The sequence below is a fragment of the Phodopus roborovskii genome, unplaced genomic scaffold (assembly GCF_943737965.1).
Source record: "Phodopus roborovskii unplaced genomic scaffold, PHOROB, whole genome shotgun sequence".
NCBI classification, from domain to species: Eukaryota; Metazoa; Chordata; class Mammalia; order Rodentia; family Cricetidae; genus Phodopus; species Phodopus roborovskii.
Window position 1 is genome coordinate 30,266,622 of NW_026126470.1, and position 25,401 is coordinate 30,292,022.

Sequence of the window (25,401 nt, forward strand, 5' to 3'; positions counted from 1 at the left end):
ATGTTTATTTTTTTTCCCTTTCTAATTACTTTCCTTTTCAGAGTGAGTGAGTGAGTGTGTGTGTGTGTGAGTGTGTGTGTGTGTGTGTGTGCGTGTGTGTGCGTGCGCACACACACAGGTGGTAAAGGGGGAATTATTAGAGGCTGTGGTCCAGGTAGGCCAACAGAGGCTGTCTCCCTGTGGCAGGGTCAAGACTGTGATAGTAGGACAGTGGGTGGTCCAGTCCAGCACTCACTCTCTGGCGGAGGAGTCGCAGGACCCCTAGAGAGCTGCTGGTGTTCAGTCTGCATTGAAGTTCTGAAGGTGTTCTAGTACCAGCAAAGGAATGTCTCAGCTAGAGTGAGGGCAAGCAGGCAGAAGCAAAGACCTCCATGTCCTTCTATGTGGGTTCCCATCAGGAAGGGTGGTCCAGATCCAGAGCGGGACTACTCACCTCAAATGATTCAATCAAGAAAATCCCTCGCAGGCTGCCCACACGCTTGGGTTTTAGTTAATCTAGATATTGTCAAGTTAACAACCAAGATTAGCCATCACTTGTTTAAAAAGTGTATACAATTTTTAAAAGCGCATGCATTATGCATACGCTGTTCTACCTGCATGTCTTCCTGCAGGCCACAAGAGGGCACCAGATCGGTTACTGGAAGAGCAGCCAAGTGAGTGCTCTTAACCTCTGAGCCATCTCACCTACTCTAGGCATCGCTGTTTAAAAAATGGTTATTTAAATTTTTATATGTATGCTGTGTGAATATATGTGATATGTATTCACCATGTATTCACAGGTGCCCTGGAGAGTGGAATATTCGGTCAGCTGGCGTTGGTGTTCCATTCAGCCCATGTGGGTGCTGGGGACTGAACTCTGGTCCTGGGGAAGCAAAAACTGCTCTTAACCACTGAGCGAGCCATCCATCCTTCTAGTTCCCACTTTTTAAATAAACAGTCTTCATTCTGAACTTTGCCTTTCGTTAATTAGTTGTAGAGGATTGTACAATTGAAAGCCCTGTTTATTATTTAAATAACGTCTGGTTTTCGTCTGCTCCTTTTCAAGAGTATTTGTCTCTTTCTGGCTCACTTTTCCTCCTTCATGTTTCTCATCTTTTCATTTCTCCTAGGTGCTAGACAGTTTTAATGAGTTTTTCTTCTGGTTAACTAGTTTTTTGTCTTTAACTGGGCTAGGCTTTTTAGTGTGTGTGTGTGTGTGTGTGTGTGTGTGTGTGTGTGTGAGTGTGTCCACTTCTAACCCCTGGCTACCTACTTATCAGTTATCTGTCTGTATTGTATTTGTTGAGGCAGGGCCTACAGTATGGCTCAGGTTAACTTTGGATTTGTAATCTGCCATCTCTCCCTCCTGGGTTGCGGAGATTATAGGCATATACCACCATTCCTGGCTTATTTTTAAAATTTCTGTGTGGTTCCCTTCTGGTCGTATTTAGCCATTGTTTTAGTCTCATAACGGATGCTCATTTTAAAATCTGTAGCTTGTTCTGAATACTGTATTTGGCCATCTCTGTCTGAAAACTGGGGGTGGGGGTGGGGCTCTAACATAATTGCTTGTTTTCTTTTGTGTACTCATTCTTGTTTGGTACTGGTTGGTTATGAACGGTTTGACTCATTTTTGTGAGAATTTTCAGTAACTTGGGAGACCTTTCCTTCTGAAAGCATTGTGTCAGTTAAGGCTGGGAGTCCACGAGATTAACTGGATTACACATCGGCCTCCTGGACCGTTGTGAGTTTTGGGACCACTTAGGTGTTAGTTTAGTTTCTAACTTGAGGTTGAGGGCAGCTTTAAATGTTTTCCTCTGTCTGTGAATGGACAGAATCTTGATTTAAAAAAAAAAAAAAAATCTGTGATCTGCGAGACCCGAGGGAACGCAGCTCTAACTCCAGAATTTGGGGGACAGAGATAGGTGGCTCTCTGAAGTTCAAGGGCACCCTGGTCTGGTCTGTATAGAGAATAGAGGCCACAGTAGTGACTCTGTCCCCAAACAAAACTGTGCTGCACTTTCTCTCCCAATGATAGAGTTCTTTAATGTCCAATACATTCCTTTATCTTAATATTTAACTAGGGTAGTTTTACCTTGTATTGGAAAAAGAATTCATCCAATAGGATTTCTTAGTTACTAAAACAAGTTTAAAGTTAAGCCACAGGTTAAGTCAATCTAAAGAAAAATATTAGGTGGCTCCCTATGTAATGTGTTGAGTTTGTTACAGTTTACCCTCGAGACGCATAGCGAAGAAACAGATAGATAAACCTGTGATGATTAAGTAATATGAAAACACTCGCAGTGATGTGGGTGCTCTGAGCTGAGGGAGAGGAGGTGAACTCGGGGTAACCAGGAAATGCTCCCTGAACTGAGTGGTACTGGTGGGCCTTAGCGTGGTTACAGAATAAGGCTGCTAAGGGCTGACCAGCACAGCAAGCAGGCGTGACACAGTGGAGGCCCTGTGCCGTGGAGTAGGGACATGGAAGCCGAGTGGGGTTGTAGCGGGGCCTTGTCCTGCACGTGGTGAGGAAAACGTGCTGTTTGGTGCTGAAGAGAGGCTGAGCAGTGGCTCTAACAGTGAAGTGATGGGCCAGGCTCGGCGGACGTTGGACACAAGGGACATGTGTGGTCCGTTCAGGTGGTTCGCTGGCTGGCTGGCTGGCTGGTTGGTTTTGTTTTCAGACAAGTAGTAGTGTGGGAACGTTGTATTGAAATCTGAGAGTGGGCAGTCAACGCTGACCTGCGTTTTTGGTTTGGATAACCATTTGGCACTTAGAGCAGTTAATTGATAAATAGTATACAGAAAGAGGAAGGAAGTTGGCTTCTTTCTGAGTTTCTTTTTGTTTGTTTCGAGGAAAAACAAGTTTGTTTTTGAACTTCTCGAATATGAGAGGCTTGTGAGGCGTTTCGGTTAAGATCTAGTAGCAATTGACATAGATGTTCTAGAAGTTGAGAGGTGTGGTCCAGCCTGGAAAGATTTGGGAGTCCTTAGCACTTGGAAATTTGGAATCCAGTGTTCCTTAAGTACCACCTGAGCTAATTTAAATGGTCCATAGGTAAATACCTGGCAGGTTTTAATAGTAATTTAATGTGTGAAAAACTTGTGCGTCAGACCTGTGATACCGTGGACATCGTTTGGGCCAAGTAAACTCTATGAAAGGAACCACTAAGTGAAAATGCACGCAGTGAATGGAAATGGCAGGGGCTGCCGGGAGCCGTTCCGGTGCTGCCGCCGGTGTGGGGGGTGAGGTCACTCGGAGAGGATAAGATGAGAAGGAAGGGCAGTGGGCATTGGGTGTCGGGATGGAGACGAGGAGCCATGAAGGAGACTGAGGAAAAGCAGCCAGACGGATAGGAGGAGACGCAGAAGATGGTCTTTGCAGTCCACGAGAAGAGCTCTCAGGAGGAGGAAGAGTGGTCCACAGCGTCAAGTAAGTTGTAAGCTGAAAAGTGCTCTTTGGATTTAGCAATTAAAGTCGATTACCTAGCTGGGATCACCTAAACCAGTGTGTGTTAACAGTAGCTGGTAGTTATTGTGTTTGTTAACATGCCTGGCCCCTCGAAAGCACTCGACATGTGATAGCTGGTTAGCCGGGAAGGTGGTAGTCGTGATTCACACTTGGTGCGGGGGGGAAACTGAGGCAGCGGGAGCATCGGGTCCCCCTGCAGTCAGCCTGGCCACAGAGGTCACGCTCTGTACCGTCTTGCCACACTGCCTCTCTAGTCAAACCAAATGGAGCATTGGTAACCGGCACCAGCATTGTAATGCGGCCCAGTTGTTGCTGTGTGTGTTACCATGAGATCTGCTAGACTTGCATGGCTACCTTCATGTTAGAGGCTGAGTCTGCCAATTGTATTGTAAGCTACACCATGGTAGTGATTTTGTGGGTTATGACAGTTCTTGTCTCTTTCTGTATTTATAGTAAAAAAAAAAAAAATGTGAACTTAAAAGACTATATTTCTGAGGATAACAACATTTCACATTATGTGCTTTATCTTGGGTACTATGGTGTCTATTTTTCCCAGCTTTGTGTAAATCCCTTAAACTCTGAAAGTGTTGTTGGTGCAGAACAGATCAATTTCTCGGGTGTTACAGGTGACCATTTTACTGTAGTTTAACCTTATTAAAGCAGTTCCCTTCAAATGGGAGGAATGGGGCCAAAATGTGGCTGAAAACTGAGGGCCCGGTGGGAAAGGGAGACGGTTTCTGGGCTAGGTTGAAGAATGGGAGGTGATGGGGAGCTGTGGCCAGGGGGCGGGTGTTTAAGACTGGCTCACACAGCAGACACTGGTGTGAGAGGTCCTGGGAGAGGGGAGCCTTGTGGCGTAGGCTGTGACGTTGCTGGTAGCTGGGAAGGTGTGGTCGGCCAAGGCCTTGATGTGGCTGGGAAGGTAGGCTTGGGAGAGGAAAAGTAGCTGCAGCGAATTTCTGTGAGAGAGAGGAGACCGTGAGGCCCTCCAGAGGACGGGGTGTGAATCTTCCCGCACCTGGTGACCCTGAGCAAATTACTCGGTTTTGCTCAGGGTTTTCTTTCCGTTTGTGTGGTGGGGACGGTGACACAAGTGTACCGTGGAAGCTGCCGTGAGGGCTGGGGAGACGTTCCCTGCAGTGTGTGCAGTCACTGAGGTAGCTCGCTCCTCAGTCCTGGTATTGTGAGGTGTCCACAGGTCAGGCTGAACGCACTGCTTGATTGGAGAGATGGCTGTGTGTCCCACCCATGGTGGTCCATTTAAAGAGAAACTCAGCAACGGTAGGGTTGGAAGAGACAGAGGAGGGTGTTACGATGGTGCTGGTGACGGAAAGGGAGAGTGTGCTTACTTGTCAAGAGCTAGAACTTATGGACTGCTGAGTTTTCAGTGACATTGTAGCTCTAACCTGAAAAGTCCTTGTCATTGAACTTTGTTGTGAGGGTGGGGGGCAGCCTAAAACTTCAGTTTTCCTCCACCGAAATGCATGTTAGAAATACCTTTTGCTAAAGTGAAGGTGGTTTCTCACTCGCTGTCTAACAGCAAGTTGTGCTTGTAGTAGTTGAGAGTAGCAAGCGCAGAAAGGAGTCTTGGGATGGTAGGCCTGGATGCGGCCATGGATGTCAGGGCGCCAGGGTGAACCACTCCAACTTTGCCCTCTGCCCCAGACAGAGACTACTGAGAGATGAGTAGGACCCGGGAACCTATGCGCAGCTAACAGGAAATGGTTTCTCGGTGGAGTCAGGACGGTTTGAGGCTATAGCAGTTTGTATGCTGTGAAATGGTATGTTTTAGGGTGTGGCGTGTAGCCGATAGGGAGTAAGTACACAGCAGGATAATAATGTCTTTTTACATTCAGCAAGCACTTGTTAAAGACAGAGTTTGCTAGGCACGTGCGGAGTAAGATGCCCTTAGATGTGTGGAGAAGTGTGGGGACAATGAGCAGTGGATTAGGGATGAGGTTCCCCAGACCGTAGTGCTCTGATTGGAGTTGCTGCGTAGGATGCAGGCCCCCAGTACTTCTCCGATGTCCCACAGAGAAACTGCTGCTGCTCGTGTTCCCCGAAGCGACGGTTGATCTGCATGTGTGTTGTCTCCTTAGGACTGTGCAGCATGGATGGTTTTTCTGAGGGAGACTTCGCTTTGGCAGATGACGGGTTGTTGGAAGGTTACCCTTACGAGGATGACTGTATCTGTGCCCCCGACTTTACCACTGATGACTATGTCCGAGTGACCCAGCTTTACTACGATAGAGTGGTAAGTAGGCACCTGCTTTCTGTTGGAAGAGTTGTGTCCCAAAGGCTTCCTACCGAGAGGGACGACTGTGGCTTATGAGTGTGGGCAGGAAGTACACATGCCCCTGAGCAGGTGAATCCAGAAGGGAAGGGAAGTAGCAGCTCAAGAGAAGGGTGTGATGTGGAGAAGTAGTTCTCTTGACTGGAGGTTATAACCCAGCACCTGAGAAGCTGTAGGGACAGACAGCGTAAACCCCACGAGGGTGCAGAGAACACAGGTCATACATACTCACACGTTCTATTAGATGAAAACCAGAATAATTTTCTTCTTCTAGGGTATGCAATATAAAGATTATGCCCAAAGTGAGAAAAATTTAGGTGAGTACATTAACACTTTAATGTTAATTTGTTGAAGACCGTAAAGGGATGTTCTGTCCGTCTGTCACAGCAACATAATCCTTCATCTTTTAAGATGTGTTTTAGCTTGATTTGATGAGGCAGGCCTGTAATCCCAGCACGTGGGAAGGAGGCTGAGGCCCGCTTTGATCAACATGCTGAGGCTGCCTGTCATCTCAGACTGGAAGCTGTAATCTTTTTGTTAAGTTGGAGTTCACCCATTGCTTAAATATTCTTTAATATCTAATAGACTAAGTATTTTATTTCTTTAGTTTCTACCTTCCTGTATCTACTTTATTTTTCCCTATTAATGATAATGATTCATTTGAAAATACTAATTTTAAACTTCTTAATTTTAATTAAGAGTATGACATCTGCAATATATGGTGTAGTAAGCCACTTTCTATCCTGCAAGATTACTGTGACACCATTAAGCTATATATCTTCTGGCCACTTCTTTTTCAACAACAACACAGTTCTATAATATCAAGATTGCATCCCTGTGTGGAAGCCACGTAAGTTACTGTGTAATAATAATTTTTAAGAACTCTGACAGCACAGTGTATTGAGGAGTCCCCTGGTGCGGTGGGAAGGCCTGGGCCTCTTGAATGCTGTTTAATCTTTTGTTTGTTTAATTGGATAGAAAAAGCAAAGACTTGGGACTTGAATATAAATGGATAATTATAACATTTTAATGAATTACCTGAAAAGGAATAGATTGTAAACTTGAAGCTGAGTAAGAAAACTAATAAACTTATTTATTAGAGAGGAAAAGGTGCAGTGTCTGGTGAACCAAACACCGGATATACTGTTACCTAGAATAAAGAAAACGACCTTTCCACATAGTTTAAGGAGAACTATAAATATAAAGTTCATGTAAAGTGTAACGTTCATTAAGGAAGTACATTTGGGATCCTAATCTTTAAAAAAAAAAAAATTGTCTTTAAGCCGTTCTCGTGCCGCTGAAATAAGTTTGAAGAAATTACAGCATCTTGAGTTGATGGAAGACATTGTGGATTTGGCAAAGAAAGTTGCAGTAAGTGTAGATGTGGGTGAGTGCTGGCTGTGTGGACGTGGGTCCTGATACGGGACCCTAGCACCCGTGAAAAGCGTGACCCTGTAACCTCAACACTGGAGGGGGGGGGAGACGAGAGGGCACTGGTTCGCTGGCCACCAGCCTACTTCCAGAGTCAGTGAGAGACTTTCACAGGCGGAAAGCGATAGAGCAGGCCTCTTGCTGCGTCTTGCTAAGGGATGGAAGCTGGACCTGATCTTGAATGAATGCGGCCCCTGGCACATGCCGCCTCTGAAGCCAACGGTGACCTTGTGACGCTTGTGTGTGGAGAGTCTGTCAGGGAAGACTTGAGGCGGCACTCTGCTATGCGTTGTGGGTTGTTGCAGTTTTGGTACAGTTCTGGTTAAAGCTTATGTTTGTTTGGAGAAGGCGTTTCTTCTCAAATCAGCTGTACTAACACACAGCCGATGTACATACCTTTATTAAAAGTCTAGGTGCAATGAACTTCAAAAAATCTGCACATTTTATGCTATACAGTATATATAATTCTTTTGAGACAGGGTTTTTCTGTCCTTTGAATGTACTCTGTAGACCAGGCTGGCCTCAAACTGACAGAGATCTAACTGTCTCCGCCCCGAGTGCTGGGATTAAAGGCGTGTGCCACCACTGCCTGGCTTATCCATTCCGTTCTAGTTAAAAGCTGGAGCATTTCTGAGTTGCCTTAGGATGGTAAGGGGACAGACAAAGGAACCGTGCCAGTGTTGGTGGCAAGTGCTGTGCTGTGTGTGTGAGTGGTGTAGTCACACATCGCTTAGTGATGGGGTACATGCTGAGGACCGGGTCATTAGCTAGTCCCCCTGTTGTATGAATCTCATAGATTGCGTTTAAGCAATCTGAGCAAGATGATAAGCCTAGGCCTCTCATTGTAAACTAGAGACGGTAAACGTGGTTGTGTGAGACCAGTGACCTCCCTTCTGGTGAGTGAGTACTCTAAAGTAGTTGTAAACATTGTATTGTATGTGGTAAATACCCAGTGGTAAATACCACATGGTGTATCTGACCACGCGGGCCATACTTGCACAGTGACAGTGCAGGAGGTTTTTCTCAGGCGTGAGCACAGGCTTGTGAGCCGCGCACTGGGAAATCACAGACAGGGCAGTGTAGCGTGGGTGGTAACTTTTCAGGGTTGTTACCGTCTCAGGGGACGTTTGGCCTACCTGTGCTTCCTTGTTAATTCCGAGGCGGTGTGCAGCTCATGACTACTAAAATGTAGGGCTTTTGTTTTCGTCAGAAATTCAGTTCCTAGGCTGGGAAGATGACTCAGTGGGTAAAGCGTTTGCCATGCAAGTGTGAGGACCGAAGTTTAGGTACATACTCGAGCACTCGTGTAAAAAGTGGTGGCTGGGAGAATGGGTGGCCACCCCGTGGCGCTTCAGAGGACGGGCGGGATCACCCGAGCGAGCTGGCTGGCCACATAGTGGGATAGCGAGCTCTGGGCTCACGTGAGAGACCTTCCTCCCTGTACCAGGAGGGGAGGTCAGGGGAGATGTGTGTTGTTAACTTATGGCCTCCACATGCACACATGTGCACATACACATGTGCACACAACACACATGCCACCCCCAACGCAGCCCTCAAATAAATTGACAGAACAGAGAAAAATGTGTGGTTTTTGTTCTTCTTTATTTTGCAGAATGATTCATTCCTTATTGAAGGCTTATTGAGAATTGGTTATAAAATAGAAAATGTAAGTGTTAATGGCAACCCAGCACACCCATTGTGAGTGAATGATAGTCAGTCTCTTTGCATGTTTCCCGGGGAAGGACTCCATAGCCCAGCCTTTAACATGTAGTATTTGGTAATACCAATTTCTGTAATTATAAAAATAATCTTACAGATTTACCTCTTTTTGCCGTACCTATAGTATAATTTGAAGACTTTCACAAGTTACTCATTTTGTCTGTAGATTACTTGCCTAACATGTATTCCTCCAATGAAATTAAGTCCTTGGTTTTATTTTTTTAGAATTGTTAGGTAATGTTCAGGTGCAAAGATAAGTATTTGTAGTGTTACTGGAGACAGGAATGTCTGTATAGTTCCTTCAAGCCCAGTATCAAGATTGACAGTCCAGCCACTTAGTTTCTGAAGTTATTTCAGGTTATGCTTGTGAACTCCTGATGAGTAGCACCATTGCACTGATGGCCTGTTTGCTCTGCCATACCCTCGTCATGGGACCCTGTTCCGAACCCTGCTCTGTGCCTGAGGCCTTGTGCTCAGGATGAGTCCCTCTTGACCTCTCATCTGCCCCTATGCTACTACAGTACTGCTCCCTCGGCAGCCAAGGGCCATGCTTGTTACCATAGCAGAGACATTCTTGATCTGCGATAGTGGCCTAAGAGAGTCCGCCCGGGTGTTTTCCATTACATGCAGGGAAGTGAAGATAAGACAAGGGTGAATTCATAATGCCACGTAAGTTTAGAATTAATACCCACATCCCCTCTTCACTCCTCTCTTGAAACAGAAAATCTTGGCAATGGAAGAAGCTTTAAACTGGATAAAATACACAGGTGATATAACAATTCTCCCTAAACTAGGATCGGTTGACAGTTGCTGGCCCATGCTAAGTCTTTTCTTTACCGAATGTAAGTATGAGTGCTTGAATGGCGAGTTTGGGAAGGTGGGCTGAACACGTAGATGACGCTTGCTTTGCCTTAGGAATAGTTAAACGGTTTCTTCTGGTATAATGCTCAGATAAGAGAATTTAGCATTGCAGTTGTTTATTCTCTGCTTCTTGTCTTGATGGCTGTGTGGCATCATGCTCTTAAAGCTGCTGCTTCCGGGCTGGCCTGTCGAAAGAGCCCACAGCTGGGATCCTCTTTACTGTCTGAAGACACAGATGCTAACATGATTCTCGTTTTCCTGGTGCAGCCATTCCTCTTGAATAAGATGGAGCTGCCTGTCTTACACTCACATTTCACTGCAAGCATTTGCATATCAGCAGGGTTTTTATGAGGACAGGAAACGTTTGGTCCTGTTACCTCCTTGTCACCTCCACTGAGAAGAGCATGTGTTGTCAGGTGGTTTAAATGCTGTAAGTAGATAGAGACAGAGCCTTCTGGCCTGCTTGCTGGACACTGAGGTGTGTTGCATGCAGAATGTTTAGGGTTTTGCTCTCATCACAGTTTGAGGGTCTGTTATCACAGGGAAGGGTTTTGCTCTCATCACAGTTTGAGGGTCTGTTACTACAGGGAAGGGCGCAGTGTGCGCTCATCACTGAGTGCCTCTCATGGTTAGCTGCTCTCGCTTTCGGTAGTGAAGTCGGGATCTGAGGGTTAGAGCCGTGGGTTGTGACACCTTTGGGGTCAGAACCCTTTCATAAGGTTGCCTAAGAGCATCTGTGTATCAGGTATTTACACTGTGCTTTATAACAGTAGGCAAAATGAGTTATGTAGCAACGAAAATAATTTTATGATTGGGGTCACCACACATGAGGAACTGTATTAAAGGGACACAGCACTAGGAAGTTTGAGAACGATTTCCTTCAGTCTAATGAGCACTAGACTCTACACAAGAACTCACTCTGTCTTCTAATACTCTGTTTGGTGACTGTCCCAGATCTTGCTTGAATGTTACATGTTAAGTATATCTTTAACCGTGGAAATTAATGATTGGTTAGATAGAAGCTTAACTATAATTTTGGTGTAGTAAATTTTTAAATAAGAATTTAAAATCCTTCTTATATCATAGCCTAGAGTACAGAAAATGAGGCTTGATAACCTGTAAACACAAAGTTTATTGCATTTTTATTAGTTTACTAAGTTTTTTTGGAAATAGTATTTGAAATAATTCTCACTAACTTTTTTGTGAAGTCATTAAATAAAGCCTTTTAAATACTTGATTTGTTACAGTAAGTACATTTTAGAAAGTAGTTTTCCAGGTTTTTAGTTTTACACATTTCTATTGAACATTCTGTCTGGCACATTGAAAGTACTTGATACTGTTTGTTGAATTGGCTTTGGTAATTAGCAGCCCTAATCAAGTATGTTATGAAAGAAGGAAGAATATTACTCCAGTAATAACATTGAATTGCCAGAAATAAAAGCAGATTTTATTCACAAAGCAATGTGTGGTTTTCTGGTTTGTTTGATTGATAGAGGATAAATGTGTAGGTGCTTCCTGTATCACTGAGCTACATCCCCAGCCCCACCTTTTTATCCTTTAAATAGTTAATACATATGTAAGATTCCAAACACACAAACTATTTAAAATGTTTAATAATAAAACAAACATAGTAGACTTACTATTTAACCCAAGAATTAGAATATCACCAATACCAATTTAAAACTAATATTCCCTTTCTCTTTCTCCCGATACAAATCTCAGATAAGTACCATATTACTAAAGTCGTAACTGAGAATTGCAACTTGCTTGAGGAATTTAGAAGGAACAGTTGTATGCATTGTGTGAAGGTAAGGATACTTAACAGTAAATATATTTTAGATTTGTCTGTTAAAACATCTAATAGTCATGAATAATAATACTGTAGAAAGTAAAATATGGAACTACTACTGCTTTAAAGTAACATGCTTAAGGAAAACTTAAGGAATTTTGATTTAAATTTTTTTAAGAAGAAATATTATCTCAATCAAAATTTTCTGTTGATTTAAAAATTAGAATTTTTTTAAAAATCAGACATGTAATACATTGAAGAAATGTGATTTTCTTTGGTGAAACCCTTACTGAGATACAACCATGTGTCATGATTCACTCAGAGCTTAACTCAAGCTTAAAAAATTATTTAGGAGATGTTTAATGCTCTGTAAAGTTTTATAATTTAAGTCGTTAGTAATAGTTTTTTTCAATTAAAAAGTATGAGTATCTAGAGTTAAAAATTTTTTGGTTATACATGTAGCATCTTTTATGTATATTCTTGCTGACCTTTGATGCTATTCTTAGCAGTTAATCAACATTCTTGTGAGTCAATGATTTATATATGGTTTGTATATATAACAAGGATTATTAGATAATACTACACTTGCTAATAACCAAGAACTACAGTTCTACCATATATCTCATTTTTAGATCACTATACCTTATGGGTAACGTTTTTGTAAGCGTTGCCTATTGTAAAGTACTACACATGACAGAAAATTGTTTTATAATATGTTGGGAGACGCTGTCTCAAGGGAATAAGGTGGAAAGATGTAAAGGAGGGTACCATGCCTGTGCTCTCCTCCACATGCACACGCATGCGTGCACACACACACACACACACACACACACCCGGGCATGTGCACATACACCTCCCAACACATGTACACAGATGCATACACTGCATACAAGGTAATAAACGCATGCTCCTTCTCACTCCTTATTGCACAGTGCAATGCTGTGTACTTCGTTGTACTGTATTTTAGGGGATGATGACAAAAAACGTACATGATTGCCGATGCAGAAACCATGAATGCCATCTCAGTACTGATGGAATATATCAAAGTACTAGAGACCACATTCTCTTTTTCTGTGTAAATGACCGCACGGGACCCTGACCGCAAGGACAGAAACCGAGATGCCCTTCTCCTGGGTGTTGGGTTCCCGAGTGTCTTTGGAGGCGACTGATGGGCCTTCTCTCCCCCTCGCTTTCTCAGGAAGGAGAATTGATGAAAATGAGAGGAAATGAAGAGTTTTCCAAACAAAGATTTGACTTAGCTGTCATTTTTTACACCAGAGCCATTGAATATAGGTAAGAGCACAGGAGAACAATAAAAACAAGAGGCTTTTACGTGGTAGATGGGTTAGAATGTTGCCACGCAGAGCAGGTTTCCTTATCTGTGGGATTAGCTGTGCTGACAGCCTGAGTATGTGAACCAGCACATCAGGAGAGGCTGTGAGTTTCTCCCAGCGGGGCCGCCTCCATGTCTGAATTTCCTTTTGTATGGACTGTCCCTTCGGTACTATTAGTTGACTGTAGGGAGGGGTGTTTGTGCCTCATACGTAAGATGTTACCGTCTAGGAAGCCTTGCTTTCTTGGGGGAACTTTTGTTTGTTTTGGGACAGGCTCTCCCTGCATACCCTTGGCTGTCCTGGTGTGCACTCTGTAGACCAGGCTGGTATTGTACTCAGAGATCTGCCTGCCTCTGTCTCCTGAGTACCGGGATTAAAGTGTGGCTTTTTCCACTGCCCAACTCTTGGGAGTGTTACAAAAAGATAGTTGTAGTTGTTGAGAGGTCAGATGCACACAGTCTCTGCACACGTCACTCCGGTGCTGGATCTTCGTGGCTCTCCTCCAGGTCTATCTTACTCTTCCTTGCTGCTCATCTGAGCTGGGCACCTTATATTGTGGCAGATTTTAGGGGTGCCCTGTAGACTGCACCCTTTCCTACTCTGTTCTTCACATGGATTGAGGGAGTCCACATGTCATACCTAAAGGCTGCAGAATCAGACAATGAAAATTAACGAAATTCGAAAATATCTACCTGTTACTGTTGCTGTCGAATTTTACAAGTTTCTTTTGTCTGAGTAGTTAGTGTCACCGTCCTGACTTACATAAGTCATCTTGTCTTCCACAGTGGCATGCTTTGTAGTTGGCCAGCCTTTTAATAATGGATGGTATTACCCAGTTCTCAAAATAGTCCTGTGAGGTAGATAGATGTGTCAGTAATTATCTTCATTTGTTTTGACCGAGGTACTAAGACAGCAAAACCCTGGATTTCAGTCAGTTAAGGTGCTAGATCCTATATTCTTTCTGTTCTGAAACACAGTTGTAAAGTTTTTAAGATTTTTTTTTTTTGTCTTATGTTTTTAATGATTTATAAAGTTTGTTGCAGATGTAATGATTTACTGACTAAATGTTACTTCTTTTTAAGACCTGAAAACCATCTTCTTTATGGTAACCGGGCTCTCTGTTTTCTTCGTATGGGACAGTTTAGGTAAGTTGGTTAAAGTGATCTAATTACTGAATTATTATGCCCAATACCTATTTTAGGGAAACATTTATATCTTGCACATAGCAAGAAAACCCCTGATAGTTCTTTGTTTGAAATAGTTAAATGGGTAAAAGAATGACAGAATATAAGCATTTGTCACATGTTAAGTCTCACAGCACCCTTAGTAGGCATGTTAACGTTATTTCCCACATTTTACTCATGGGCAGTTCCTACGGCTAGTGAGCGGTGATGCTAAGATTTAGACACAGATCATGCTGGCGACATCTACATTTCATAACTTTTATAATACATTCCATCCTTCTGCTCTGTCACATCTGCATAGTGTATTTCTGCTGTTCACTTTGTCTTGTTATATAAAATTAAGTAATTATTTTCATAAGTGAAAAAATGCGTAGAAGTTTAATGGTATTAATGGGATAGACCTGTAATTTAGTTCCTTATATTGAATTTGAAATTTGCTTTTGAGTTGAGAAAGACTGGGGGGAGAAGGTACTCTGCTGTGATGTGATTGTCCTTCATTTAAAAACTTTTTAGTATATAAATTATAAGTGTTTATATTAAACAGCGTAGATTGTTGTGTTCAATTATGCCCTGCCTTATTGTAAGTGGGTGGGTCTGAAACCACATCCGTACAGAGGAAGATACTCAAAACACATGGGACTAGAAAACCAAGTCAGAGCCTGGGACCCACAGAGCAAGGCTGCCTGGCCAACGTGTTCATTGATGCCAGTTTTAATGCATTTTTGCCTTTGACTTTCTGTTGCCTGAAATAAAAAAGAAAACCCTGAAAAGTCACGAGATTCTCCTTATTCATAAAGAAAACTTTACAGCAGTTCTTTTTTTGAAAGTGTTCTCTTCACATTTAACCTAGAGATTGTCATATGGTTCACTGCTAATGTTAAGTACGTGAGGAATGTTCCAGAAACTATGGTAGGAAAATCTCTGGAAAGTGCAGTTTGGGGTTTCACAACTAAGCTTTTCTATGAAGTCATGCAAACAGAGGCTCTGAGGGTGTGGGGGAGTGGGGGTGGGGGGGTGTAGTATCTTCCAAGTGTGCAGCCGTAAAAAAGTAACATTTACTGTGTTTCTCTTTTATTATAAACAGAACACATTCTCATGGTAGAAAATTTGGAAAATACAAGAGTTTAAAAAGAAGAAAATAAGTATCACCAGTAATCCAACCACCTTGGAGAATACCGCTGTATTAACGTTATGCAGCTTTTAGATGGCTTAAGCCGTGGATAATCCGAGGCTATCTAGACTAGAGGAATGGATGGATGGGTTTGACACAGTCTTCCATCAATACCACTGTCCTCAACTGGTTCTGACAAGAAATGAGCTACAAATGTCTAGGTTATTGTTTCTGGCTAGGCCCAGAGTTACCAGATACTCTGTGTTGTGTGAAGGTGAATTTGTATCTTTTCAAGACAGAGGAATAGGTTTATGACTTGGCTAGCGTCTTGTGAAAACTGAGGTCTCCAGGTGAAATCTCGCCAGGCAGAGGGTCGTGTACTCTCCAGCTCCGAGAGCGGAGAGGCAAATCAGGGTGATTCTGCTTTTTATGCGTCTTTGAAAGTTAGACAGGGGGAAGCACTTCCTAAACCCCCGCTGTAACAAGAGGTGAGGGTAGAGACTCCTCCTCCAGATAGCGTGAGGGTGGGACGATGAGCCTATCCGTGCACCCTGTTGATGAGCCGCTGGTAGCGTGAACACATCGGTGTCAGTACAGGCTCAGTGTACCTGAAGAGTCACTGGTAACATGTAAAGCCATGCCACACTGGGTTTGCTGACGCCTCCTCTCGTCTCCGCATGCTGCTTCCATGGTTGTGGCCAGTACTGTGGAGATGAGGCCTTCAGGGTCTGTCCCTCCTGACGCAGCGAGTGGACGGTAGGACATAGGGTACGCTGCCTGTGATCGCCATGTGCCTGCGTGTAGGAGAAGTCTCACATCCTGTGACTGCCAGCCACATCTGTCATGGGCATCTGGTCAAGCAGCTGCAGGGACAGCTGGAGTAAAGTGTCCACGAGCCGACTCTAGGAGACAATGCAGTCCCTGTTTGTCCTCAAGGCCAGACTTCCTGTTTATTTTAAAAAAGCAGACATGCAGCTAGGAAAGAAATAGAATGAAAAGGTTAAAGGTTTGAATAAATGTAAAAAGCAAAGTGATTCCAAAATACTTTAATCTGAAATATTAGAAAATGAAAACATTCCCTTTAAAAAAATAACAGGCAAATAAAGGTAAAAATACGTACATTAGCTCTTACGACAGGCTCCGCCCTGAGTACTTTATACATATTTCTTCCTGGAAACCTTCACTACCATGGGAGGCGGTCGCCGGTGTCCCCTGCACCTGAGGAAACGGGGCAGGTGCAGGGAGGCCCTGCGGTGGCCGGGTCGCTTACGGGAGTGGTGCGGCCAGCGTGGAGCAGTCTCTGGGTATGCGCTCTACTGTCCTCACCTTGGAGAGGGGACACAGTAGAGCGTAACAGGAATGTGAACGTTGGAAAAGCTTTAAAGCACACGATCCACACAGTCACACATGCATGAGGACCTGCTTATCCTTACAGAACATGCAGATTAAAAGCTACAAGTTTCTCTTTCACACCATCAGATTGACAAAAACTTAAACCCTTCGTAAAACCAAGTATTTGAGAGGATGTGGAACAAAGGACGCTTTGACACTCGGCTGGACGGTGTCAATTGGTACAGTCACTGTGGAGCAGTCTGCCAAGGTGAAGATGAACACGCCTAGGATCACATGCGTGTCCAGGAAGACGTGCACAAGCCTTCACGTAGCAGTGCTTGTAAGAGTTCAGACGTGCAAACGGCGTCAGTGTCCATCACAAGGGGAATGGATAAAAGAGTTGTGGTATATTCATACAACGTTGTTTTAAATAGCACTTAAAATGAGTGCGATGTTGGAGTGTCAAGCAAGTTGCAGAATGATTTGTACAGTGTGATGCCTTTATATACTGTCGGAAGTCATGAGAAATAATGTGCATATTCATGTTAATATGAAGTATGAATTTCAAGTGTTTCTCAAATGTGTGCGCATGTTGTACACCAGATGAGTGGCTATCTCTGGGGAGAGAAGGAGGGGATGTGGGAGCCGTGGCACAGTAGGTGTCCGCTGTAACAACCCTGCAGAAATAACAGGAGCGAATGTGACAAAATGTTCCTTTCTCGCTAAGTTGTTGCCTAAGTGCTCTTCGTGTTAATGTCGTGTTCTCCGAATGGTGTACTTGAAATCTTTGATAAAAAGTAAAGCGAATATAATTTAAAATGCTCATAAAAGGGGAAAATACAGAAGCGAAACAATGAAGGTCAAAACGAGGAATGCTCTTGAAGCAAGAGAGACGCGCCCGTGCTATGGTTAGTGGTACAAAGAAGTAGGCCAGAGCTGGGAAGCTGACGCTCCATCCCAGGGTGGCCCAGGGACCTGTGGTTCTAGTGCTGAAGTAAACATTGTCACTCAGAGGGACCATGGAGAGGACACGGGTGAGGCCAACAGCCAGGATAGCCCCTGGGCTGGATGTTGTTCGCATGAAGTAAAGAGCTGGGGTTGTGCCCTTAACTCTTCCTCAGGCTGCTGCTGCTCCATCTTCCCCCGTGGAGTGCTTGGGGCTTAGGGAATGTGTTTCCCGAACCCAGGACTCCTGCTTGGAAGAGATTTTAGTTTACTGTGACCTTCTAGAAGCTCACTGTACAATACTCAGTTTATTACCATAGGCATTATTTGAATGACAGCTGTAATTGAATTAACCAGAGACTTTCAGGTTTGTTTATAGGGAAAGGAATCAGACGCGTCTACTGTAGGTGGTTACAACAGCTTAAGTAATGTACACACGAGCAGACGTTGCCTACTCTGCCTCACTAATTTTTGTAGAGCTCATATGTGGGAAATTTGAATTCTTCTCGGCTATAATGAGCATTGCTAAGGGGAATGTAACAGGAGATGGGGGACATGTATCCCTGGATACTCTAATTTGTTTTGAGAAATCCTTGACCTTTTTATATTTAATTTCCTATCTTGCAGTATTCCTTCCCAGCAGAGAGACTAAGTCCTGTCGATTTGTTTTCTGAGTTTCTGAGATCAGAGATGCAGCAGCTTAACCATGCTCCTGTGAGATTGCCTTCTCAAGTGTGAGGGAGAGAGACAGAGAGAGAGAGGAGAGAGAGACAGAGAGAGGAGAAAGGAAGAGGAAAGAGACAAAAAAGACGAGAGAGGGGAGAGGGAGCAAACACTTCTGGGAGGGGCCCACGGGCTTAGTTTAGGGCTTGCTGTTTGAATTACCCCTTGTGATATTTGCATCTCCGTTTTTATTTGGAAGGACTGAATTTGCTCTTGAAGAAAACACAATTGCCACTTGTTTCAGGGTGTACTCCCTCTTTAAAATATGTAGTTTTATTTTAGATGTACAAGTGTTTTACTTAATTTATGTATGTACCATGTGCACATAGTGCCCATGGGTCCAGAAGAGCCTGTCAGATCTCCTGGAATTGGAGTTAGAGACCGTTCTCAGTGGCCCTGTGGGTTCTGGGAACTGAACCTAGGTATCCTGCAAGAGCAGCCAGTGCCCAACAGAGTCATCCAGCCCCATCACTCCCCCTCTTTAGAAAGAAGTGGGTGCACTCAAGGGGGTGATTCTCACAGAGGCATGCATGGTAACGATGCTGTATCTCTGACCTCAGAAATTCAGAAAACAAACCTGATCGATCCACTGGCAGCGCTTGACTGTGTATCAGAATATTGGCAATTAGAGATGATTCAACAGCCTTTGTGGATGTTGTCGTATAACTGCTTTTTAAATGTTGAGCCATAAAACTTGTGTGTCGAGATCTTGCTCTTGTTCCCGGGCAACATTTAATTGGCTGGATACTTAGGTGATCCATCAAGTTTTATTAATAATATATGGTTGAATAGGCTACTTGGGTCAGTCTATAAATTACTTACAATTACAGGTTATTAGGACATAGATTATTTTTGCTTAATTAAATGCAGGTTTTTAATGAGTCTCCATTTGCTTACATTCAGTATTCAGGTGCTAGTGTATTTGTAGGATAAATTTTTTTTTTTTTTCTTGGTTTTTTTGAGACAGGTTTCTTTTTATTGCTTTGGAGTCTGTCCTGGAACTCTCTCTGTGGACCAGGCTGGTCTGGAACTCAACTGAGATCTGTCTGCCTCTGCCTCCCAAGTGCTGGAATTAAAGGTGTGTGCCACCAATGCCCAGTGTAGGATAAATTCTTGATGAGCTTCTTTTGTTCTGTTAGATGAAGGAGTATGAAGACTTTTATCTGAAGCATCTTCTGTTGGTGATTTTTTTTTAGTCCCTGTATACTTGACAGTAGCTTGAATTGTTTAATGCTTTAATAGTAACATTAAGCTACTTGGGTATTTGAATAGTTGTATCTTTTTAAATCTGGTCTAACCTTGAAAGTGATGATTGATAATATGAGGGAGAGGATCCCTGACAGCTAGCAAAATGTTTGTGTCCTTCACTGTGTGCGTACCGTGAGGGTGTCAGTTAAGAGATGGGCATGGAACATAAGCTACCCTGACCAAATACCACCTTCCGCACCGTTGGAGGGACCGCGACTGAGAGCCAGCCGTTAGTCTGATTGTTAAATTGTTCATAGCGATTCCCTCAGTCACAGGCAGCCAGGGCCTGTTGACTGTAAGTCTGGAAGAAAAGGGTATGTGAAGTGTTAGGTTGCAGTTTGCCTGGGGATGTAAGCATGCTTTTGTGGCGGCTGTAAGTTGGGACACTTGGACTTGTCCCTGTCACAGACTTGTCAGCCCCACTCGCTTGGCCACACTGGTCTACGTGAGCAGCACTGTGGCCTCCTCTGTTCGCTTTGTCCAAGTTGTAAGCCGTGGCTACATGCTAGGAAGTGTACTAGATTAACAACATCCATGTATCACCAAATGGGTTGTTAATAATAGCTGCTGTTATAACAAAGTGACATACTGTTATGGCACCAATAATTAATACCATTCGACCCTGATTCATTAAGTAACCCCAGGTTCTCGTCATCGCTGATGCCAGAAATGGGCGATGGAGACAGTCCCTGTGTTCTAACCAGTGAGCCAGCAGTGTGGGGCCTGCAGTTGGAAGTGCGTGCTGTGTTCATGGGAGCGTAGGTGGCTAGGGTTTAGACTTCGTAGATTATAGTAAGGCTGTTAGCTGTCAAGCAGGGCAGTAAGACACCAAAGAGTCTCAAAAGAGCTGAGGCTGTTACCCATGGTTAGGACCTCCAAACTCTCGTCTGGTTACAGAAATGACTTTGAAGCCGCCATGGCTGAGGTTGAGGCTGAGGAGGCTGCTGCCCCCAGGCGGGAGGAGGTAGTAAGAGTCGACCTGGAAAAGAGAGAGGAGCCAAGATCTTCAGAGGTGAAGTTGACAGGAATGGCTTAGTGCTGGGGTTTGAGGGAGGACACTGTGGTTTGTGTCCTTAGCAGAGCTTTGATTCTGGGCCTACTCGCTGGCATTGGGGTGGTGATGGAATCTGACTCTCTCTCTCTCTCTCTCTCTCTCTCTCTCTATATATATATATATATATATATATATATATATATCCTTTCAGTATATGTGTGTGTCCAGTGTATTTTGTATTTATAAATGTATGTATGCACATACACTATTTTTTATATCTGATTTTTTTATATATATGTATATATAATATACAAAATACACTGAATACACACATACTGAGTGGAAATACCTGGGAAGCATCCAAGTTGGAATGTTGTGTAGAGGTGAATGATAAGGGTCTGGAACCAAAGAGTAGATGACATGTATGAGGTAGATGACCAAGAAGCTTGATGTTAGAGACGTAGTTGCTATTGCTTGGGGAAGTACTTGTTGTTAGAGGTGTGGTTGCTATTGCTTGGGGGAAGTGGGTTTCGCCCTTTCCTGCGTCTTGGAATCATTGGCACTTTGAATTCCAGGCATTGTAGTTTAAGGTCCCGGGGTAAGCTTGCAGAATGGGGTTTGCGATGCTTCCCCAGTAATACTAGTGTGTAAGCAAGACAGAGAGGAGCCAGGTCAACCTCAGGTGTCTATCAGAGAAGGGTGAAACCCGGCCTGTGGACTACCTACAGGGGTCCAGAAAGGCGGGGAGCAGCCGTATGGGAATAGAGAACAAGTGTCTGGCTGCCAGGATGTGAGAGGATTTGCGTTTAGCGGTATGGACTGCGTTCTGGAACCAGAAGAGCTCTCCGTGGAAGGCTTTGAGCAGAAGCTGCTTGCAGAGAGCTGAAACTGAGGTCATTGCAATAGGTGTAGACAACATCTAAAAACACCCGAGGGAAGAGGCTTAGTGCCTACAAGGTTGTTTTAGGTCTAGGTAACGGGTTGAACTGGCTTGAACGGTGAAGAAATGTAATTTCCAGGCTCCAGAAGAAAGTGTCTTTAAAGTGTAAGTGATAGCTCTGTATTGTCATCTAAGACACCTATGTTTGCAGCCTGACTTGGTCAGGAAGCCGCCACTCTACTGCTGTGGTGGCATGCTGACACTTGAGACCGCAAGCCGTCACATTCTCCAGCGGAAGGAAGAGAAAGTAGGTTTATTGTGACCTTGTCAGAAGGATACGTATATCCCAAGGGAGTAGACTGAATTCTCGGAAGCCAGCACCCAAATCTCAACAGAGCCCAGGCACCTCTCCCTGGAATATTTGCCTAAACTTCATTGAGTAGTTTCATTTTTTGTTTTTCAAGACAGGGTTTCTCTGTCTAGCTTTGTAAACCAGGCTGGCTGAGAACTCACAGAGGTCCAACTGTCTCTGCCTTCCCTTCCTGAGTGCTGGGATTAAAGGCCTGTGCCATGACCACCTGGCGGGTAGTTTTATTTATTATGCAAAGTAAATGGGATCATGTACTCATGTACTGTGTTCTCCTGTGTGTGGCGCTCATCACTGTTGTGGGGGCGGGGTCCGTGTTGTTGCACATGCTTGTAAAGTATTCACCTGTTGCATGAATATACCATATTTTGCCCGTTGTATCATGATGGGCATTTTGGTACGTTTCTGGACTTGGCTGTTAGTGGTATCAGTCTCTGTGGAGTGAACAATCAGGCAGGGACAGGGCGTACTTGTGTCCTGCCATAGCCCATAGCTTTGCTGTGACGGCATCATTTAGTGTACTGGGGGTTAGAGCTTGGGTCTGTGTCCTCACCAGCACTTGTAACCCTTCATTTTAGGAGTGGCATGAGCCTAGTGCTGGCCTGCACTTCTGTACGTTGGTTAAGGATGCTTGATCATTTTCTCGTGTACTATTGTATCAGGGTGTCCTCTTGTGAAGTACTTTGTTGCCTTTTGTTACCTTCGCCCCTGCGTTGAATGCAGCTGTGACACTTGTGCTCCGGATGCAGTCGCTGAGACACAGGATTGCAAGTGTGTCTCCACTCCCTGTGGCCTGCCCTTTCAAGCTGTTCCAGGGGTGGATGAAATGGTTCAGTGGGTGGCAGTTGCCACCAAGCTGGAAAATCCCAGGTTGCACACTAGAAGGCTAGAACTGCACTCAGCCCCCCTTCTACAGCACACAACACTGTTACTTTTTAATACAGTGCGGCTTCCCAGATTCTTCCTTCCAGCGTCAGTGTTCAGGCACCTGTGCTGGCCTGTCCCTGGGGCTCTGACAGGACACGCCCTCAGTGCAGCCCCGAGAGCACAGTGCGCATTCACTGTGTTCCCTTTAAAGGAGTCCCGCCCACCTCCCCCCTCTCTCCCTCTCCCCCTTTCCCCTCTCCCCCTCCCTCTCTCCCTCTCCCCCTTTCCTCTCCCCCTCCCCCTCTGTCTCTGTCTCTCTCTCTCTCCCTCTCCCCCTTTCCTCCTCCCTCCTGCAGCTCCTGTCTCTGGAGGCCGGTTCCCCCTTCCCTTTCCCCATTTTATGATCCCTTTCACTAATTGAAAAATAAAAACAAAACAAACCCTCTGTTTGAGCCCTGTCTCATGTAGCTTTCTCTTGAACACTGCTTTTCTTGAATTGTAACAGTAAGCACTTCTTGTGTTGTGTTTATAATCCTTTCTGCTCTAAGGCCACCAGGATGTTCTGTTTCTCTAGAGTTTGACTGGTTTTTGTTTTTTAAACGTTAGGTTGCTATTAGGGTTTGCAGCCTCCGGAGCTTGGTTTTGCTGTTAAGCATGGGGAGCATTTGACATTTGAGGGTGTCTTAAGTGGCTCAGCCCCATTTGTGAAAAGCATTTGCCCATGAACTGTGCTGATACTGCTGTCATAGATTAGTTTGCATGGAGTCTCCTGCCCGTTGCTCCATCCTGTGCTGGTGGTCCACTTGCCTATCTTTAGGGGCTTTGCTATTTTGCTTTTTCCTTTTTAGTATTTTGGTATATGCCTTTGTGGATATGAATGTTTGGTGGTGTGCTATCTCATTTTGTTCTTTTTAATTTCTGAAGTGCAGTGAATTGATGTGTGTGACTATGAGATGATAAATTAGTGAATTCACACCAGACATCTAAACCGGGGAGGTGGAAAACGTTGAGAAGATAAAATACTCAGGCCAGAGAGAAGGGCGGTATGAGCCCACAGGAGAGAGCAGGGTGTGAACCAGTGCTTTAGGAATGTGTGAGCTCACGGGAGAGAGCAGGGTGTGAACCAGTGCTTTAGGAATGTGTGAGCTCACAGTAGAGAGCATGGTGTGAACTAGTGCTTTACTAATGTGTGAGCTCACGGGAAAGAGCAGGGTGTGAACCAGTGCTTTAGGAATGTGTGAGCTCACGGGAAAGAGAGCAGGGTGTGAACCAGTGCTTTAGGAATGTGTGAGCTCATGGGAGAGAGCAGGGTGTGAACCAGTGCTTTAGGAATGTGTGAGCTCATGGGAGAGAGCAGGGTGTGAACCAGTGCTTTACTAATGTGTGAGCTCACGGGAGAGAGCAGGGTGTGAACTAGTGCTTTACTAATGTGTGAGCTCACGGGAGAGAGCAGGGTGTGAACCAGTGCTTTAGGCACCTGGACATTTTTGCAAGGTGCTGAGTTCTATATGGATGTGGTGAGGACTTGGGGAACACATGTCCTAGAAGGCACAGATGCCACGAGACAGACCAGACGGAGGTGTGCATCTTTTTTTGCCTGACTGTTGCTAATTTAGTATGTACCTCAACAGATGGGCTAGACCAGAGTCACCTTCCCTTTCCTACAGATTGAAGAGTGGGCTCAGAGCCAGTGACATTCTACAGACCTTTCCACGGGGCTGGCCTGAGACCATCAATGAGAAACACAGATGTTCATATTCCATTTATAACTGTGGTTGGGTCACCATGTGTGAAGGGTTGCAGCCTTACAACGGTTGAGAAACACTGTTCTAGACTATGCTGACATTGTGTGAAAGGCTTGGGAGTTGCTTTGTTGATAATCAGTTTTGTTAAGAGACAGAAATAGTATAGGAAATCATGTTGGAGAGATACATAAGGAAGGCTCTGGAAATAGCAAACCTCATCCCTGGGTACTTGTGATGCGATCGGGTGACCTCTCCTCCTTTGTTCTATTTTTCTGCATTTTCTAACTTTATTACAGTGGACATTTATTATATGGATTAAAGTCTTTTGATTAGATTATATTTGAAAAATTGACAACGCGCAAATAGGTACTTGATAAATAGTACTTTCACAGTAAAAGAATGGGATGTTTAAATGCTTTATTTCTTGTTCTTCTTTTCAGAAATGCGCTTAGTGATGGAAAGAGGGCCATTGTTTTGAAGAACACCTGGCCAAAGGTAGGCTTCTTCTGTGTTGTACAGTGAGCAAGCCTTGAACCTTCACTGCATGGGTACCGATCTGTGGGATAACGTATTTGTACCAGGAAATGCTAGGTGACATCACAGAGCGCTCAAGAACAGGAAATGGGTTCGTGCATTCACTGAGTTCAAAGCTTGGCTGTGGGAGGGGAAGGGAAGGAGGCCTGGGAAGAGGGAGCGTGATCGAGAGACTCCTGTTAGCCTAAGGGTTGGAATGGTGTCCCAGAGCTCCTCCCAAGTTCTATTGAGTGACACCATGCACAAAATCGACAGCAGAAAACTTTGTCACTCAGACTTGTGAGGACGTGAAAGCACTTAGGCTAGCGAGGTCACGGTTGTGGGGACCTCAGGTATAACTGACAGCGTTTAGGTACTGCGCATGCGGAGTGCTCTGAAAGCAAGCGGGAAGCCTGGTCAGAGGGTCAACAGAAAACGAGGATATTCTCACAGCAGATTTATCTGGAATGGCAGTAGGAACGAAATGAAGGCTGCAGAGACGTCTGTGGTGAGGAGAGCTTGCTGCTCTTGCGAAAGAATGGAGTTCAGTCTCCTGCGCACAAGGCAGGGGGCTCACACCTGCCTGTAACTGCAGCTCCAGGGGGTCCTCATAC

At 44.4% G+C, this 25,401-nt stretch overlaps 1 protein-coding gene across 1 annotated transcript in view; it reads left to right on the forward strand.

Annotated features, from left to right (window-relative positions):
* Ttc3 (tetratricopeptide repeat domain 3) overlaps window positions 1-25,401 on the forward strand; it is an 85,344-nt gene that overhangs the window by 4,614 nt on the left and 55,329 nt on the right. The window contains exons 2-11 of the mRNA XM_051191923.1: window positions 5,551-5,705; window positions 6,019-6,061; window positions 6,444-6,594; window positions 7,028-7,115; window positions 8,788-8,841; window positions 9,616-9,736; window positions 11,478-11,563; window positions 12,743-12,837; window positions 13,961-14,023; window positions 24,715-24,769. Coding sequence (XP_051047880.1) covers window positions 5,562-5,705; window positions 6,019-6,061; window positions 6,444-6,594; window positions 7,028-7,115; window positions 8,788-8,841; window positions 9,616-9,736; window positions 11,478-11,563; window positions 12,743-12,837; window positions 13,961-14,023; window positions 24,715-24,769 — 900 coding nt within the window. The 5' untranslated portion in view covers window positions 5,551-5,561. The remainder of the gene's footprint in view (window positions 1-5,550; window positions 5,706-6,018; window positions 6,062-6,443; window positions 6,595-7,027; window positions 7,116-8,787; window positions 8,842-9,615; window positions 9,737-11,477; window positions 11,564-12,742; window positions 12,838-13,960; window positions 14,024-24,714; window positions 24,770-25,401) is intronic.